This window comes from Corvus brachyrhynchos, unplaced genomic scaffold (assembly GCF_000691975.1).
Source record: "Corvus brachyrhynchos isolate BGI_N302 unplaced genomic scaffold, ASM69197v1 scaffold315, whole genome shotgun sequence".
Lineage (NCBI taxonomy): Eukaryota > Metazoa > Chordata > Aves > Passeriformes > Corvidae > Corvus > Corvus brachyrhynchos.
The window spans coordinates 1685427-1705381 of NW_008237903.1; the positions used below are offsets into that span (position 1 = coordinate 1685427).

The 19955-nt window shown below is 41.8% G+C and overlaps 1 protein-coding gene across 1 annotated transcript; it reads right to left on the minus strand.

Annotated features, from left to right (window-relative positions):
- Positions 1 to 3029: 3029 nt before the first annotated feature.
- NADSYN1 (NAD synthetase 1) lies at positions 3030 to 18552 on the minus strand. The gene is made up of 21 exons (XM_008632687.2): positions 18425 to 18552; positions 18217 to 18277; positions 17635 to 17751; positions 16747 to 16800; positions 16297 to 16386; positions 15388 to 15439; positions 14584 to 14672; positions 13619 to 13736; positions 12417 to 12548; positions 11880 to 11954; positions 11589 to 11713; positions 11326 to 11374; positions 10662 to 10764; positions 9839 to 10007; positions 9332 to 9467; positions 8471 to 8577; positions 7573 to 7704; positions 7350 to 7419; positions 6633 to 6761; positions 5984 to 6160; positions 3030 to 3859 (listed from the first exon to the last, which is right to left on the minus strand). Exons 1-21 carry the CDS (start codon positions 18507 to 18509, stop codon positions 3806 to 3808), a joined length of 2124 nt encoding a protein of 707 aa, XP_008630909.1. The 5' UTR covers positions 18510 to 18552; the 3' UTR covers positions 3030 to 3805.
- Positions 18553 to 19955: the final 1403 nt, after the last annotated feature.

Sequence of the window (19955 nt, forward strand, 5' to 3'; positions counted from 1 at the left end):
CGGCACTGCCTCGGCGCTGCTCCCGGGGCGCCATTGCCCGCCCGCCCCTCTCGGACTGGGGTGCTGAAGCAGGCGGGGTGTGATGAGAGGCACACCCCTCGTGTGGGGTAGAAAAGTGTTGGGTTTTCACCTGAACTTCCGAGGGGGGAGTCCCAGCGACATTTAAGGTTTAAAAAATATATCCCTGACGAGGAGTTGCAGCTTTTTTGCTTCACGGCAGCTGCAGGCTCCTGGCTGGGTGCCTGAGGGCAGCTGCGGGGCCGTGAGGGTAGAAATTACCGCTTCCTGCATGTATCACAGTCCTAGATAACCACTGACATCCCTGGTCGCAGAAAGTACTTTATTTGTATTTAATCACCCGGGCGTTCCATAATTCATAACTGTGAACTTCACTCATGTTGCTTGTACTGTTAAAAGATGCTTCACTTGTGCTACTTGCCCGCTTTTCTCATGGTCCCCTTCACACGCCCTTCCACTGTTCAGTTTCATAAAGCTACAATTTCAAAAGAGGCATCAGGAAAATTTAACAATGCTTTTCTGCCACATACTGGGATCTATGGCAGCATAATGATGAACACGAGAGTGTATCAATCCCTCATTTTAGTATTCCAACCTGGGAAGTAAAAGTAGACCAATCCTTCACTCTTTAATTGAAGGTTACACATCATTTATGAAACTGGGTGCTCTTTACTTCAGTGAATATTTTACACATTTACTAGTCAAGACTATTACAAGGTAACTCTTAAGTGCAAGAACTAGTTGAATTGCAAATAAAATCACGGGCCAGGGAGCAATGTTCACTGTGGACAGTGGTGTTGACACAGGCCAGCTCTCTTTCAGGGAGCTGGTGGTATGTAGGGATAACAACAGGCTCATAGTCATGATGTGTCACAAATTCAGCCAAACGACAAAAAAATGACTGGTCTCTACGGGCCACCTTTATTTAACTCAGGAACATGCATAGTTTTATATATGTTTCATAAATAGCAATGGGGTAGCTTTTGCCTTCAGCTGTACCACTGATGGGTCAAAAATGAGTTTTACACTGACTTTCAAATAAGTCAGGGCAATATCCAGCTGAAGATTAAAAAAAAAAACTCTGATGTTATCTTTACTGTAAGAGTTGTCAGTGGGTTAACCTGGGCTGCTCCATCACTCCCCTCCTCAGCTGGACATGGAGAGAAAATATGAGTTAAGGGCAGGGAGAGGTCACTCACCAAATATCATCACAAGCAAAACAGAACTGACATAGCAAAATTATTTGAATTTATTACCAATCATATCAGAAAAGGATAAAGAGAAATAAAGCAAATTCTAAAATACCTCAGCCCTCCCTCCTTCCTGGGCTTAAATTTATTCCTGATTCTCTAACCCTCTCCCTCAGTGGCATAGCGAGACAGGGAGCGGGGTTATGGTCAGTTCACGTTGTTTCTGCCACTGCTTCCTCCTCAAGGCAACAAGTCCTTCCCCTCCCACACAGAACTGTCCCCCACAAACTTTTCCAACATGAGTCCTTCCCACAGGCTGCAGTTCTTCAGGAAGAGCCTGTTCCACTGTGGGTTTCCCGCAGTGCCACAAGTCCTACCAGGCAACCTGCTCCAGCAAGGGCTCCTCTCTCCATGGGTCTGCAGGTCCCTGCCAGGACCCTGCTCCATATGGGCTTCCCACAGGTTCACAGACTCCTTTGAGCATCCACCTGCCCTGGTGTGGGCTCCTCCATGGGCTGCAGGTGGATCTGTGCATTCCTGTGGCCCTCCATGGGCTGCAGGGACACAGCTGCCTCACCACGGGCTGCAGGGGAATCTCAGCTCCAGCACCTGGAGCAGCTCCTGCCCCTCCTTCTTCACTGACCTGGGTGTCTGCAGGGCTGTTCCCCTCACATATTCTCACCCTGCTCTTCTCTGGCTGCAATTACTTCTGCACAACACCATATTCTCCTTTTTAAATCTGTTATCAGAGGCATTACTCCCACCACTGGTCAGCTTGGCCTTGGCCAGCAGTGGCTCCATCCTGGAGCCAGCTGGGATTGGCTCTGCTGGACACAGAGGAAGCTTCCAGGAACTTCTCAAAGAAGCCACCTCTGTAGCCCTCCCCCACTAAAACCTGGCCACACAAACCCAATACAAGTTGTCCCCAGTAAAAAGAGAACATCAGCAGCTACACCTTGGAATTATTTCCCATTCTCAGTGGGTAACAATGCACTGATAAAATTGGAGTTAGTGTTGGTAACAGTTGAACTAGAGGCATCAGATGGAACAGACACAGTGAGGATTTCTGGATAGTAAAAGGAGAATGGGGGGGGCCTGGTACAATCTGTAGTCAGCATTAGCAGGCAAGAAATAACATGTAATTGGTACACGTGCTGTAAATGGTATTGCTAAGAGAGACAAGTGTCCTTTCACTAAGTGTCTGAAATAGGGTAACAACACTAACAGGAAACACATGTAAATACTGTATTTTTTTGCTATTATTTTTTATTTGAATGAAAGCAAATGTCTCCTCTTTCCTCTTCTGTGATTGTCAAGAAAGAGTAGCCAGTAACTTCTGGAAGAAAGAAAGAAGTCTTCTGCTCAAAATTCATCCACTCCCTCAGGATGGAATGGGAAGTGGAAGTGCCCAACTAACTGTGAAGGAAGGCAAATTTCAGCTGGGGTTTTCCATTCTTTGTACCAGCAGCACCCATTAAGGTAAGTTACCTGTGCATTTAAATCAGTACCATATAACAAACACACAGTGAACAATGCAGCATCTTTAACTCCAAGTGAATCACTCCTGAGTTGTGGAAAACCAATGTGGAGAATGTGCCCTTTTTAGCAGACATTTTCCACTAGCACAATGTAGGACTATTTTAACAGAAGTCTCACTGGACCTAAGATCTCCTGTTGTTGCAGTTAAAATGTTTTTTGCCCAGAACTGCAGAAATGCATTTCTAGTCTTCCCTATTAAAACTGCACCTTTCAAATCAAGGTTTAAAAAAGAAATGGAAACAGCCAAACATTAAATGAAAAAGCAGAAAAGGGACTCAAGCAAAGGAACAAGCCTATCCTTTTTTATTGCTCCACAGCACTGAACACATTTAAAAGATCAGTTGAAGTCATGAAGCTAAAAATAAAGTTTTTGCAAACTCTAGGTGGAATGTGGGTAACACTCTAATTGAGCTCAGAGGATGCTGGTTTTATACTTCATTCTGCAATATTCAAACAAAACAAGAAGCTGAACCCTAATTTTGATCCCATTAACATGGAGATTACCAATCTGCTTCAAGATAGACATGTTTCCAATGCGTTGCTGAGTTAGACATTATGTGGCCATTCAAAACACTGGACCAGTCTACAAAGCCAGTGGCTAGGTAAATAAAAAACATGTAAAATAAGAACTGAGTCAATTAGCACGACAGAATTACAAGTTTATTGCAAAGTAAGGTGAGTATTTCCCCCTCAACAGCACATGCCAGAACTGTTAAAATTTTACACATTCAGTTGAATGTTACTCAAAAGTCATATCCAAATTATCAGAACCAAACAAAATATTACCCTGGATTTATTTATGATGGGTTTATCCAAATATTTTAAATGAAAGGCAATTAACTCAAGAAGTTGAAGAAAATCCTTAATAAATTATTCCTTAGCCAAACTACAGTTTAAGTATATTGGGAGTAAAACAGAGAGTCAATAAAAAAAAAATTGATTACGATAGTCAGCTCAAGAATTGTTGAGTAGGTCATCCCTGCTCATTATCACAGTATAATCCAGTTTTGAACATTCTGTTTGGCAAATTAATTACCACAGTTAAACAAGACAGGAAGTCAGTCCACGTCTTCAACTACAGAAATTCCTTCCTTTTCTTCTAGCTTGGATACCTGCAAGTAAAAAGGAAACCAATTCAATAGCAAAAATAAGCTTATGCTTCCATCAGCATCTGCTACTGGTTGTAAAAGTGACACACAAAGATCAGGTTTTTATGAAGTGGATAAATCTTTTGGTTTGTCCAAATGCAGCTAATCTTGTGGTGTGACACTGGAAGGAGCAGAAGACAGCCTGCAGATAACTCATCCTTTGGGTAGATGCGCCAACTTTCTTTTGAGCTGCATCACAGTTCCTTCAAATTATGCCAGCTATAAAAATCCCAGTGAACGTTTTGGCACCTGGAAGCGCATGCTCTAACCACAAATCCTTCACTTCAGACACAACTCCAAGGCAGAAGCTACAGACAGTGCTGCTGGAGTTCCTAGGGTTGCTCAGCCCCCTCAGCCAGGCAGAGCTGAATGACATTAAGACTCCAAGAACAAATCTGGCAATTCCCAGTAAATGCTATGATCTCAACTTCCTTTTACCCCTGTTCCTTCTGCAGCAAATACAAAGGGAATTTTGCACTAAAAGTGAGTGGATAAGTAAACTGGCTTGACTACACTACAGACATCCAAAGCAGAAAAGTACTTTCTACAAATCCAACAGATTTCTCTATCATTAGCACTCCAAATTGTTTCCATTTACAAATGAGCTCAAGCTGTAACATGACTCTCCCACAGGAAAACCTGGCATTACCTAACTAAAGGTGGGTTTTATGTCAAGTTTATGCTGTATTTCCACAGTCCTGTTACTATGCCAGAAAAATCTTAAGTGCAGATTGAGTCCCAGGAGCAGAATGATGAGTGAGACACTGTCCAAGAGAGTGATTCTCTTCAGAATTACAACTGTGCTGAACACCTACGATCAGAGGCAGCTCTTACCATATTCCATTTCTTGAATAGGGCAGATTTGACTCAAACCATTGCAAGTTATTATTTTCCAGTCTTGCAAAGAGCTGCAGGAGTTATCAGTTCAGGTTACTGTTGCCTACACAATAAAATCTTCCCCAGACTTGTCTCCCACTTTTCAGGAATAAGTTGCAATGGCCACTACCCTTGCATAGCACAACTGCTATTACATACAAATCTAGTTAAAGAGTGTAACAATACCCTGCATCATTAAAAGACCTTAATCAAATTTACTGTAAGCATAATATAATTACATTTTGGTCCAGACCCTACAAAAACATTTTGCCTGACTCCCACAGAGGCCAAAAGAACTTTTGTCCTGGACTTCAGTGGGAAAAAGTCCAATATGATGTAAAAAAATCTCCCACCATTCATACTTTACAATAAAGTACTGCACATGGTAGCTTTTATCCCAGGTTTCAAGGTAGTAAAACACTATTACAACATGTCTGGCATTTCTCAGATGAAGGAATTAATATTTTATTACATGTATAAACATATTCTTAAAAGCAACTGGGGTGTAAAATCTCTGGCAGAAAAAAACTTCAAGGTGCTAAAATTCTTCACCCAGCACTTCTGCCATAAAAGAGGCATTAAAATAAGTTTGAAGGGGTGACTAAAAACTACAAAAAGTTAAGCATGGTTCCAATAATTGCCTGAGCCCCTCCCCACCTCACAGTGCTCAAACTGAGCACGGTACCATTACTGCTGCTGTGTTTGAGCAAACATGTATTTGTGAGTCAACCACCTTGAGATTCAAAAAAGGAATTGTTGCAGAAGGAGGTGGGAGAAGCACTCACAGTGAATTGCTGCCTCTTACAGTGGCTTTCCCCATGCTGATGTAGGTCAAGTCTTAATTCTGCAATTAAGCAGATCCCTTCAGACAGGTCCTGAACTGAAACCAAAACACAAAAGCTTGTTTTTCCCATTAGCACAGGACTTCATGAGTCTGGGTACACCTATTAGTTTCTGGCCTCAGTACATCTATTTCTTTATTTTTTCTTTTTCTTGTTTTCATAGCAGGATGACAAAAAAGAACCCAAACAGCCTACACTGAAATCAGAGGATTTAGCCTCACAGTTATGTGAAAAGAACAATCACAGTTATTTCTGTAGTAACTACTACCCTAAATGCTAGTTGCCTTTTGCTGGAGATTCACTGGAACCAAGCTGGACCCACTGTGAATAATTTAAGTATAAAACCATCCCAGAAGCAGAGGGCATTTACCTGTTTATCTATACACCTGAACTGCCAGGACCATGAGGTGTTGTAGAGGAAAGGCCTCAGGTCAAATCGGTTGTCGTCTGGACTGTAGTTTTCAGCGTGGTAGGAAGGGGTGAGGGTGGTCATTTTGTGCCTGTTGGCTGAATACATCCTGAAGAAATGCTTAACCTTGGATGCCACCTGGTGTACAAAGAATATAGGTTTTAATCAGATGAAGTTTCTTAGTATTTTAATTAAAAGATTTAGAGGAGAACAGTATTTTTGAGACTGTTTTCTCCCTTTACACAGTCTAGATATTCTTTCAAAGCAAGAGCCATTTTTTGTCTCAAAACATATAACCAAAGGCTTCAAGAGTAGTTGGTCATCTGTATTTCAGAGAACAATTTTGCCCTTGAGGTATAGTTCTGAAGTAATTGTTTTCAAACTACCCAATTACTGTTTTAACAATTTGCAACACAAGACAACAAACTCCATTTAAGAGATGCAGACCAGCTTTTCCACCATATTCTGCTGCAGCTGTAGAATAATCTCTAAACACAAAATAATGAAACTATTCCTTTCAGTTAAAAGGCACCTGACTTTTCTCCAAACATACTCTATTTTGGCAAAAACATTAAACTATTTGATTTTTTTTTCCTCTTTGGTATCTTACCTCTCTTGGAGTACAAATTTCCTTCCACATAGTAATCAGCTTACAGAACATACTGTATGGTCCAGCCTTTGCAATTTTCCTTAATTTCCCATAGACTGAGAGCTCTGCATATGTCATCCCCATATCCGCCTGAAAACACACACACACAGAGAAAGTCACTGAAAATCTTAACTATGCAAATTTTAATTCTTTTATGGGGCAATTAAAATAACCCAGTTAAATCAAAGAAACACCAAAATGAAATTGTCAATGTCAAAAAGACATAGTAATGTTATGAGCAGAAATAAAAAACCCCACTGGAATCTCTCCAAATTGGTAGACTGGAGCCTACAGAGGTAATTTTATCAGTCCTCTCTTTTCCAAAGGGACAGCAAAGAGAAGGGTGTGGGAAGAAGAGGGCTTAGTCCATAGCAGTAAGGCCCTGACTTTCTTCTGATATTAAAAAAACTTAAAACAAACTGAATTTTATAACACCTGTCCTTCTAAGTGTCCAAAAATCTAAAATAATTCAAAAATGTTAATTTGCTGTTTTGGAAACTATTGTCAACACAGATAGGGCAAGCGTGGGAAACTAATGCCTTGTTGGCAGCTTTGAGACTGTTTATAACATGCTTGTCAATAAGCGTGGATACATACAAGAGTAAACAACAGTTATTGGACAAAACCCAGATTTTGGGGTAAGGCTTACAAGATCATTTTAAAGGCACTGCCCATTACCTCATCAGTTTGAGCCACCTGTCCATCCACCAGGGGCTCCAACTCCGCAGTGGGTGGAGCTGACATGATACTGTAAGGGAGAGGGAAAAGGAAAACCATGGATTCTATGCAGTCTTACGAGTGCTGGTTTGTTACAACAGTGCTTCATCGCCAAAACAAAGCACCTGGCTCAGACAGTTCCTGCAGTGGAATTAACAAACACAGTCACTGAATCACTGCTCACCTTCTGAGGGCTGTGAGCTGGAAGTTTTCAATGCAATACTGAATGAAGTTCTTCAAATCAGTCTTGCTGATGCCACCGATGGGGTTGATATCAGCACTGGAGCAGTCGTACTTGGTCAAGTAACCACGGAGACTGAGCAAGATAGGAAATTTTATCCAGCAACAGTAAATAATAATGTAACTGCAGCATAATATATAATCCTTGACATTATAGAGAATTTATATGTAGCATAAAGAAAGGGAGAAACAGACTGCAGATTGGTATAACATATTTATACCTAAAGGGCAAACATATTTAATTGCAACAAGGCTATCCTAAAGCCATGAAATTTCCAGAAGATGATACTTTAAACAATCATAAAGCACTGCAAAACTGTCCATGATGAGCCAGTATGTGCAAAACAACTAAAATACTGTGCTGACCAATTAAAACAATAAATCTCAAAACACCCACAGAACCAGCACACAGTAGTCTCACAGCTTTAGAGGTTACCACTCCCACAGTCTTACAGGGATTGCTCTAACCTTCAAATACTCAGCTCTAATAACAGTACTCCAGATTTTAAAGTCTGTTTTTCAGCTCAAAGTTCACATCTTAATTCCTAATACAGTAATAGAAAATACAACAAATTGGGAAGTTAGCCTAGTGAATGCACAAGTAAGCTCTACTGAAAACAGCATTTTATGGCAGAGCTATAGCAATACTTTGGCTAAACCTCTGAAAAACACACAATTTCCCATTCAGGCTGATTCAACTGTTTTCACTAATTTCACTGTTACCGGTCTATTCTTAGGTTGTTACCGCTTCTGAGTAATAATCTACACTGGGATTTGGTAGAGTTGCAAGGAAATGACAGTGTCCTGTTCCACCTGGGTTTGGATTCATAATTTTCCCCAACCTTTCATCCACATTGGCTGATCCCAGCACCAGCAGTCCCCCTGGCATTCCACGAGCCCACAGTGTCAGCTGAGCAAAGAGGTAGGCAATGACCATTCTTATTCTAGCCTGCAAAGCAAAATGAAAAGGAAAGCAAAATTTACATAGCAGAGCGATTTCTCCCCAGTCACTTTTATTATCAGTTGTCTAAACAAACTCATGAAGAACAAACTGTGGGCAGGGTAAGTGTAACTTCAAGAAGGATGGTCTTGTGGAGAAAATGCTGAACACGCACAGGAAATCCGGGTTCAGTATCTGCTACTGCCACAGACTGAGGAAGTTTCTCCTGGTCTGACCTGCAAGCTGGGGAGTAGTTGCCATTTTCTATCTCCTACAAGCACTAAAAAGGAACCATGAGGGATGAAGTATGCAGACAAACCGTACTTTTTTATGGAGTAAATAAATCCCTCTGGTCTAATACACAACATTTGTAAAAAGTTCACTTTGCTTTTGTCCCCATTCTAAAACTCAGCTTTTTCTGAGGATGGCAGTAATACAAAACCAACCTGGGACCCAGCCTCCAGCTCCAGCCACAATTGTGGGTGATATTAAGGAAATACCCACGCTCCTCTGTGACTAAAGCCTCTCCTGTTGCCAAAATGCTGATAAAGGATTCAATATTTGCTTACAGAGCAAACAGCTGGATTTCTCCAGTAACAGAGGGATAAAGACGAAGTCCTCAAATTAACAAAAACTATCAAACAGGACAACCAACACTCAGAACTAAAGCAGAGTTGCTGGTTAGGTTGGAAAAACAAAAAAACCAAACCAAAACCCACAGAACCAAAGGAGTCTGACCTGATTCAGCCTACAGGGCACACACCTGCACATTCTGGAGTGCCAGGCTCTCTCTGCTGCTCCCTCCATAGACAGAAAAACGGGGAGTTCGACCTGTCACCACACTGAAGATCCCCACAACAGCTTTCACAGCGGCATCAATGTTCAGGTTAATGTGGTAGCTGAGAAGAATTCAAGCACAAGTGACTCAACTAACACAATCTGACTATATAAAATACCATTTAAAAAAAAACCAAAAAAATCCACCCATCAAATGAGGTTTTAAGGCCACTAAAATCTACCACTAAGATCTGGTACGAAGAAACTTAGGAAAGAATAATGCTTTTCAGAGTCTGTTTCCAAAATTCCATGTCCTTTGCCAAATGCTTCTAAGTTTGCCCGACTTTAACACTTAAGTAATAATATCTGTAACATTCCTACTTAACCCACCTCCTATTGCTCTCTTATTTTTTCCCATTTTCAAGGTTGAACATTTTAGATGCAAGTCCTTGCCAGAACATGATTTTTTTTCCCAGCACTTCGCAGCTTGTACCTGCCTATTTGCTCAGCCAGCAGTTTAGCCCTGTTGCAGGTATCCTGGGAGGAGTTCTCACTAGCCATGTAGCACGTGGTGAAGACACGCTTGCACAATTCCCGAGGATCCTGAGGGATGTAGGTCTCATCATTCACAATCCTGCGTGCATCAGCCAGCACATCTGCATCTGAGGACAGAGCAAAAGAAACACAGGAGTGGAAATTATGGTGCTCCTCCTACCAAGGATATGCAAATATCTTGTGCATCCCTTGTATTCCAATTAAGCTTTACAGTGCCCCTGACAAATAAGATGACTATATCTACCTCCCAAAAAAAAATTTCATCTATCAAATAAAAGAATTACTGATCTTGCTCCTGATTTTGAACACAGAAATATTAAATGCATTTGATCTACTGAAGAATTTTCACAGAAAACATAATCCAGTATGTATAAAGACTTAGCTAAAAGCATAAAGTCTGCTTAAAACCAGTTTAAGAACTTCAACCATCCCTAACCATGTAGTGCTGGTTTTAATAGAAGGGGAAAATTTTCAGAATAAACTGAAAACTACATCAGCCAACATTTGAACAATACTCTAGACAGAAACTAGTCTAAGTTCCACATCCAATTCTTAAACCCAAAACAAAAACTATTAAGCCAATTCAGAGAATCTGGACACGCATTTTTGCTGGAATTTCTGAAGAGATACAAAGAACTCCATTAGAACAACAGGAAAAAGGTCTGCCATTAATAAGCTCTTGCAGCTACTGCACCCAGCTAATATTAGCTTGTCCACAACCATTAGTGGGTATGGCTGGCCAGACACACAGATCTACTTACTGCCATTCTTGACTGCCAGGCAAACCTGGTGACACATGGAATACACGATGCAAGCTGTAGCAGAGCTGTCAATTCCACCACTCAGAGGTAGGAGAAATCCTGCCTTGAAAACAGAGCAAGGAAGAGGTTCCACATAGCAAAATTAGAAAAAAAAATGTATTGTACTACTCAGGAACACACTCCTGTAGAAGAGTGACAGGTGCATTGTTCAAGTCTGTTTATATTCTACTGGGGAAAAACAGAACAAACCACCCAGAGCAAATCCTCTTAAACTCTCATTAATTGGGTAATCAAACAAGTAGTGAGTGTAAAGCCCTTTGGCTAGAAAAAATTCCAGTTGTCTTCACCCTCTAGTAAGACAGAAAAGCTAATAAAAAGGATTACATTTTTCATATATATTTTACTATTACACTGAATTACTACTTCACACCACTCTGGCACACTCAAGAAAGCACAATTCCTAAGGGAAGGGTGCACAGAGCATACTGAAGTCAGACTTGGAACACGATTTTTAAGTCTGAATGAGCTGCTTTAAAAACTCAAACTTTGCACCTTGGACTAACATCAGTTTGGGTTCAGTAGCACAGGATGACAATTTGGATTGTCCCTGTGGCACAAAAGAAGCTGTGTATGCCAAGGGAAAAACAAACCTAGTTGTTCTTACCTGTTTGCTACGCCTTAAATAGTCCCAGAGCCAACATGCAGGTCCAAGGCTGAAATTACAGAACATGATTGTTCTAAGAAGGTTAGGGAATAACACCTAAGCAAGTCAACATATTTACTGTGGTCTTCCAATGAGAGACTTCCTTTATTTAAATCTAAACAACATCTTATGTTTATCTCTTTCTTTGGTTTGTTTAAATTTTGGTTGTTTTTTTTTTTTTAAATCAAAATAATTTTCAAGCAGCAGATTGAGTGTTTGATTACCTGATCTCCTCCTCAGGACTGTGATGTCTCCACTGGATTGGCACACAAGTAGGAACAGCTACATCGTCAGGACACGACAGAGCAAAATTCACTTTTACCCTGGGATAAGGATTCACTTTACTTGCCTAAGCAATAGCACAGAAGAATTCAGAAGACACCAATTTTAATGTAGCATATACCTATAAAACATCACATCTCTAAGATACTGTGAAAATCAAGACAACGCAAATACTTTTTACATTCAGTAACTATTCAGACTTGGCACACCTTACAAACACAAGGAGTTCTTACCGCCAAGTTACGAGATGAAATCTCTGCTCTGTAACTTCGAACATCTTCCAGGTCCAGAGTGGCAACCAGCACCTCCTATGAAAAGGCTTTCAACATTAGATCACTCTACACAAACGATGCTTGGCAAAAGATTCAGCAACAGCTGTGGCAAAGGAAAAGGCAAGAAACTTTACTGGGGAAAGAGATGGATCTGGCATATATTGTGAGGAAACCTAGATGACAAATCTACTTCTTTCTGAAATCAAAGTGAAACCTTGTGTCTACAAAACTGTGTCATAATTAGAACATTGCAGTCTTTGCCCTTTCTTCCTTTAGATAAGGGAATGTAAATTAACAGGGTCTCTCCTCCTCACGGTGATTGTCCTCGCAAAAGCAGGAGAGCTACTGTAGGTAATTTGACTAGAAAACCACTTGGATCTAGCTGAATAGCATAATTAAAATACACCCTTTTTAGTCTAGAGACATGGACCTAAAGTCTGGAATGTCTGGGAAGTGTTGAGCATAAATGTACTAGCAGCTATAGGGTGAATACATTACCACATCATCGAGTGAAAACTGGGATCCTTGTGCAACTGTTTCTCCATTCATGGAAATCATGGCACAGCCATCGTAATACAGACGATCACCATCACAGCCTTTCTGGTTTGCTAAAATATATATCCCACCATTCTGCCAGGGAAACAAACATACAGAGAAAGAAAAAAAAAAAAAAAGCAGTTCAGAATATAGCACCTGACAGGATGTTAAAAATCAAAATGTTACTTCTCTGTTCCTGCTCTTCTTACAAACTTCCTCTCCCTGTACATCATAAATGATTTATGGCTGGGATTCTCTCTTGACAGGAGTCTCTATTAGTAGCAAGAGTCATTCTGTTGCCTTTCCCTGGTCTTAAAATTAAGAACCAAACACAGTTTAAGGGAAAAGGGGTTCTTACTTCAGTATTTAATTAAGGATCCTTAGGTGCACAACTCCGTCCAGGCGGAATGTGTCAAAATGCACACCGAAAATGCGCCCGAAATGCACCCCCCGGAATGCACCCAAAATGCAGCCCCCAAAATGCACACATCGTGTATACAATGTATAGACCTTGCAAATTAGCATATCTAACAAAGATTCCCCAATGAGAAGCTTAAATGAATAGCGTGATATCCCCCCATCCCGAGGAATTCCCCCTTGGATGGGCCTATCTTAGTTTGCAGGATGTGTTCTAGAGAGGACCTTGGTTTCTCAGGATAGCATAGGACTTTCTGGCCCCAACTGTGAGGCCTCCAGGATGTTTGGTCTCCTGGCTTAACAGAATATTAGGACTATGCTAAGTTATCAAGCTTAAGGAATTACAAATGTGCATGCTAAAAGCACTGAGGATACATAAAAGCTATATAAAAAGAGTATAAAAAAGGTATATAAAAGAAAAGGCAAAAAAATCGTCATGGCATCAATTCCCTCAACCCAAACAGAGAGCTGCACTTCTAAATTGAAATTCTGAGTTCAAACTGAGGTTGGGAAAAGCAGGAAGGTGATGACAGAAGCTGTGTTCGGATATCAAAGGAGAGAGCAGATACTGTTAAATATAAGCAAAGCATCTTAAATTACAATGACAAAGCAGCTTTTTCACAGTGTAATGTACACTCGTTGCTTTATTTTTGTCCCCATCACTGTTAGATAGGATTACAGTCCAACTACTTAATGTCTTCTCATTTTTAAAACAAACAGAACTTTCAAAGTAGAAAAGTGCACACCTTTGCTGTGGCAGAATTCACCAGGTCCACCCGGGCATGAGCCTTCCGCAGCACGTGGTGACTCCCGGAAGAGTTGGTGAAAATTTCCACGCCGTCAAGTCCCATCTCAATGTGAGGGCTGTCAAAGCAAAAGGCACAAAAATAAATCACTACTGTGCTGTGAAAACTGCAAATATTATTAAAAATCACTGACAAACAGAAACATCTATGGCATTGTCAGTTTTCTGCATGCCTTAGCTCAAACAAGGATAGGGCTTTCAAAAATATCTGTTTTCTTGCATTGCACAACTCTTCTGTCAAAGACCAGCAGTGGCTGCAGAGGTCAGGAGGGCTTCTGCTCATTCTGTTCTAAATGAAATGCCTTCTACTCTGTATAAGGCCAGGTCTCAAAGAAAGAGAGAATTAAAAAATCTTGGTCTGAAAGGGCAACATGGATATACACTGCAAGGTCAGCTGTCCCATTTTCCTTTTCTCTTAGGAAATCCAAAAACAAAACCACAAGGAGAAGATTTTTACTGCTTTTTTTCTTTTTCCAATGTCATAAGAAAGAAATGCAAAAAAAAAAAAAAAAAAATCACATCTTTGACACACCACACCTTCTGCAGTTACAAGGAAATCAATGTAACTGGGAGACTTGGAAAAATATCAGGAATGTGAGCACTGTAGTTTCCTGTCATTTGTTTCCTTAGGCCACTCTTTTCATTCTGCTTCTTTTTGGTATTTCTCCCCTAGCCTCTGTTTTGAATTGGTTTCGTTTAACCACCTACATTTCTTTGCCATCCTGCACCCAGACTAGTGAGGTCTTTCCCATGATGTATTCATTGCTCCTAATTACATTTTATTTTACTGGCAATTTCTGAAAGATAAATTACATAGAAGAATAATAAGCAGATCTTCTCAAACATTTATTTCAGGCAGCTCAAGGGTATGTTTTAGTTTACTTTTTATTCTCTCTTCTCCTTTACCTGTTTGGTGCCCAAAGTTCTTCACATATTTCTGCCCCTAGGCAGGTATCTTTGGTTGCTAGCACTGCATCCCCAAAAGGAACAGTTTCCTGAGGAAAAACAAGAACATTCTTACACACATGCAGTAGAACAAGCTATTCAATTCAAAAACTCAACTACAAATCCTAAGAAAATATAAAAATCGAATGCTCATTTATGTGAAATTAGTGAGTGACACAGTATCAATCACATTATACCTTCTTTCATTTTATACCAAGTCTGTGTAAAAAAAAAAAAAAAAAAGCTCTGAAATGCAAATTTCTGGACTGATTGAAATTTTGTGGTTTAATTTCAGTAGTATTCAGATCCAGTGCTTTGCTAAGGACAGGAATTAAACAATCTACAAAACAGAAACTGTCCATTGCTAGGAATCACACTCATGCTTTAGCAGGAACTAACATAAATTTTAGATCCTTCTGAATTTTTCTGAATTTAAACCTTCCTGAAGGTTTAAATGATTTTTTAATTTTTTTTAACCTAAAAACACATACCCAATTCTAGTCTCAAGCACAGATAAACTCAGTACCAAAATTGTGCAAAATATGGCAGTCAAGGTTCTGTATGTACAAACAACTGAGATTTAAAATTTACTTGCTTTGCTGCCACATACTAACACAAATAAGGTTAACTATGCTCTCATTTAATATAACTTAGAACCAACTCTGAAACATATGAATCTACAACATGACTGTCAGCAGAATTTTGGGAACTACAGTATTTAATTGCTGGATCTGGAAGACGCTAAAGTTAAAAAAAACAACTTACCTGTCCCGTCACTTCCTGAATTATCCTGGGTAGAAAATATTCCTCCACGTGCCTAAAACAAGTTTACAAATTGTGAATATATCATTACATAAAGCACAGCATAAAAACTGGTTCTCATCTCACCTTCTAATGCTGGTTAAAGAAACTGTATTGAAGTTGTACAGGGCTGTGTGTGTTTAAAAAATGAAAAAAATACTGTCATATTTTCTGTGGAATTTATCAGAAATGCCAACATTTTAAGATAGCAACATCTATGCTTCAGAAAGGCATGGTAAGCAATGCTCCCTCCTGGCTAGAAACCAGACCTAACAAAGAACACACCATGCAAGTCAAATGCCAGAGGGAAATTTCTCTCTTTGCAGGGTTGCTACATGAGCAACTCAGAACTGACTGGGGCTCAGAGGATGGACCAGAAGTGCATTACTGAGACCATCAATTTGGAGGCATTCCCTGACTGCAGGACAAGTGCACAGCATCAGAGATGAGTGCCAGGCATATTCTGCAGCATCATAAGGTAGGTAACTTTTACTCTCTGCAGTTGTTAAAGCTCTGACAGAGCTCATCCATTTCAGTGGTTGCCAGTTCAGTACTGGGCTGCAGCAATCCAGCAGACAAACACAGCCTTGTCCAGTCCTGAGCTGGGTGTTCTTAGAAAGCAGACACCAGGAAAATGACACTTTACACTGGTTGTAGGATAAAGCAGCCCCACTTTTTCTTCCAGCTCAGCAACTCAAGAGTTTGACTGCTCAATAAGCTTCCTAACCAAGCTGCAACTACGTAGCTTGGCTGACTCTGCTGGTCTCCCTGTAGCAGCCAATGATTATTTGCTGTAGATATTTCAACCCTGCTGCTGTGGCTGCAAACAGCAAGCTGTGTTTTTTAACACAATTTTAACAGTTGACAGCATACCTTGCTTTACTCCATGGGGTGAACCATCTAAGTTCCCTGTAGTTTCCTCCATTTGCCAGTGATATTTTTGGTCTGATCAGAAGAATCTTCCTTAAATCACAAAACAAAAGAGAAAAGCTGAGTCAAGACATGATGTACAGCCAAACAAGGCTATATACGAGCACTGATTAACTCCTTTTTTTCTTTTATAATGTAACATTTTTAAAGTTTCTGTTTGCAGACTCAAGGGGCTTTTCTGAATTCTTTCAGAAAGCAGTGGGAATTTAGTTTCTACAAATTCAGAAAAGAAAAAACAGATAATGAAAAACCTTAGCTGTCTTTCTCAAAATTTAGCAAATAGGAAGATAAATCCATCACTCTAATGTAGCACTGAAGAATCTTGCTTGAAGGCCAAACTGGTGTCTGAAAAGATAATGTGTTACTTTACAAAACACATCAAGAACTACTTACTTATTTAAAAAGATCACTCGACAATTGTAACGAACATTCCTGTGCAGAACAGGCCTGTGAAAATAAGAAGCAAAATTAGCAATGACTACACTCACTAAATGAAATTATAAAAAGCTACAGAATCTACTTTACTGCATTAAAAACTATTTGTAAGACCTCACTAGAGGGAATCAAGCAAAACAATACATCAAGTTTTAGCTTCTAATTTTTTACTTAAAGTAGTTGTTTGAAAAAATCAGAGTTAGTGACTGTGCTGTCAGTCTCAGATGTATCAACCACTACCTGAGCCTTAGGAACATGAGCAGACCAGAAGATTCCCCATGGCTGGGCCAGGTTATTTAATCAAACACGACCTCCTGTGATACTGCCAACCCAGTTCAAAACCAAACTAGTTTTGCACATTTATATCAATACTGACACGATAATTTTACAGACATAATTTACCACCCTTCCCTGTCAGCACGAGACTTACAGTGGCTTCAGTGATTTTCGCATACACTTATGTTGCTTTAAGATGTCTGTCAGTCAAAGAAGCCCCCACATTCCTCCAAGACAGTCAATTTATAAAGCCCCTTGAGTTACACCTCACACAAAGTCTGACCTGTGGCAATAGGGCCCAGCCATTAATGTTTCCAAAATATAACTGTAATTATTCTATTTCTCTCTTGAAGGGCTCAGCCACCAGCAGTCTTTGAAAGGATTATCTTTCAGAAAGTGTTCTGCATGTTGCAGTCCTGGTCATGGCAATTAAAAGGGGAAAAGTAGTGCAGTTCCTAAGGTATGTTTGAAAGTTTGGTGCAGAGCCCTTGCTATCCAGAGCATGGCACAAGCAGCATTCCCTAAGGACTTACCCCTTTATCACAGGTACACAAGAAAAAAAAAACTTACATTCCCACATCACAGATAATATCTTGAGTAGCTGGAGACTCCAAGAGCTTTTCCAGAACTTGAAACGAATGCAACAGTGTGTCTGACTCATAATAGTGATCTGAGCAGCCGTAACCACTGCATATAAAAACAAGAAACCAAAATTCAGCCAGACCAGCATCAGAGCCAAAGAACCAAAACTACTCCAGACAGGGAACATTTCACCCACACGGGTAATTTATATAGAAAATGAAGAAGCAGTGCTGTCAACATCATCCCTACTTACAGCATTTAAAACTCTGCAGCGTTTTTTATCCCCCCCATGGGGGTGATATATTCCTTTAAAGGACAGCAGCCTGGGCCCAGGCAGAAATCAAAGCACTACAGTTTCCCTGAAGGAAAACTCACTGAAATAGGCCAAAAATTATCGCTACCAGTCAGGTTTCCAAGACAAGAGACCCAATCCTGTGCTCATAACTACAGTGCTTTCTTTGCACCGACAGCCGCATGCACTGCAGCACCACGGGGCTGATGCTCTTCCTGACTGTTCTTCCACAATTAAGTGGAATCGCACCAAATCCAGCGCCAGCAAAGCGCCCTTACCAGATTTCGAGCTCTGGACCAAGCCGGTACCGGGCTCCTTTTCTCTTGGCGATGTCGATACCTGGAAGAGTGTTGGGTACGCAGTGTGTGAAACAGGCACGGGCTGCGCTGCTGCGCCCGTGGGAGGGAGGGAGGGAAGGAAGGAGGGAAGGAGGGAGCGGGAGAGGCTTCCTGACGGCCGGGGGCAACCAGCCATCTCGGCACTCACTTCTGAAAATCCTCTCCAGGTTGCCCTCAAAGTCCAGAGCCCACTGGTTGAGGGCGCAGGTGGCCACGGTCACTGCCCGGCCCATGGCGGCCCCGCCGCCTTCCCCGCTGCTTCCGGGGCGGAGCCAGGCCGGGGCTGCCGGTCCCTCCCCCGGCCGCTGCTCCCGGTCCCTCCTCCGGCCCCGGCAGCAGCACTTGCACTGTCAGTGCTTCAAGAATCGACTCCATCCAGACCCGGTATCCACCCCCGGTGTGGCTCCTCCGCCGGCGTGTGCTGCTGCACACCCGTACGCGGTTTTCGCAGTTTTTTCTCCCCAGAGCCCTGAATAACGGGAGTGCAGCCTTAGCCCGTTTCTTAGCCCTTTTTAAGAGGTGTCCCTCAAACCGAGTTCAGAGCGTGAGTGCTGAAAGTAACTGGAACAGGGTGCCAATGTTCTGCGTGTTCACATTTCAGCATCATCCCGGCAGCTCTCAGGGTGCTGACCCCAGAGAGGGTGACTTCAAAGTCCAATCTCCTACGTCCCTCATCACATACTTGGCTGCCGTGAGCCGCCTTACACACAGAATTCTAACTTCTTTCTGTACTAGAATCAGAATCATTTAGGTAGGAAAAGACCTTTAAGATCACTGAGTCCAACCACTAACACAGCACTGCCAAGCCCACCACTAAAGCATGTCCCCAAGCGCCACATCTACACTCTACACAGCTTTTACCTCCAGCAATGGTGACACCACCACTGCCCTGGGCAGTCTGTTCCAATGCCTGGCAACACTTTCCATGAAGAAACTTTTTAATATGCGATCTAAACCACCCTTGGCATAACTTGAGGCCATTTCCTCCTGTCCTGTCACTTGTCTCTTGGGAGAAGAGCCTACAGGCTACAGCCTCCTTTCAGGGAGTTGTAGAGTGTAAGAAGATCCCCCCCTTGAACCTCCTTTTCTCCAGGCTGAGGTCCCCCCCTCTGCTCTCCTTGTGCTCCAGAACCTGCCCCAGATCCATTCCCTTCTCTGGACACACTCCTGCTTCTCAATCTCTTGGATTAAGGCGCCCAAAACTGAGCCCACGATTCGAGGTGGGGCCTCAGCGATGCCCAAAACAGGGGGACAGTCACTGCCCTGGTCCTGCTGGCCGCACTGTTGCTGACCCAGGCCAGGATGCCAATGTCCTTCTTGGCCACCTAGGCACACCTGGGCTCGTGTTCAGCAGCTCTTGGCCACCACCCCCAGGTCTTTTTCTGCGGGGCCATTGGAAATTGCACAGAACGGTCAGTGCAATGTGGGGAGGTTAGTAACAACTCCAGGCAGCCCAGTCTGATTTAGGGACTCTGTGGCCGCTTTGCTAACAAGTCAAGGCGGCCCAGTTCCCTTTAAGGGCTCTGTGGCCGCCTGAAGTAACCAGCCCGTAGCGCTGCAGGGGGATGTTGCGAGCCAAGTGCAGGTGTAAACTATGTCCTTGGACACCAATTCCCGCTCTTGCAGAACGTTTGGGTTTCTGCGGTGATCCCTCCTGCCCGGTGGCCGAAGCGCCTCCT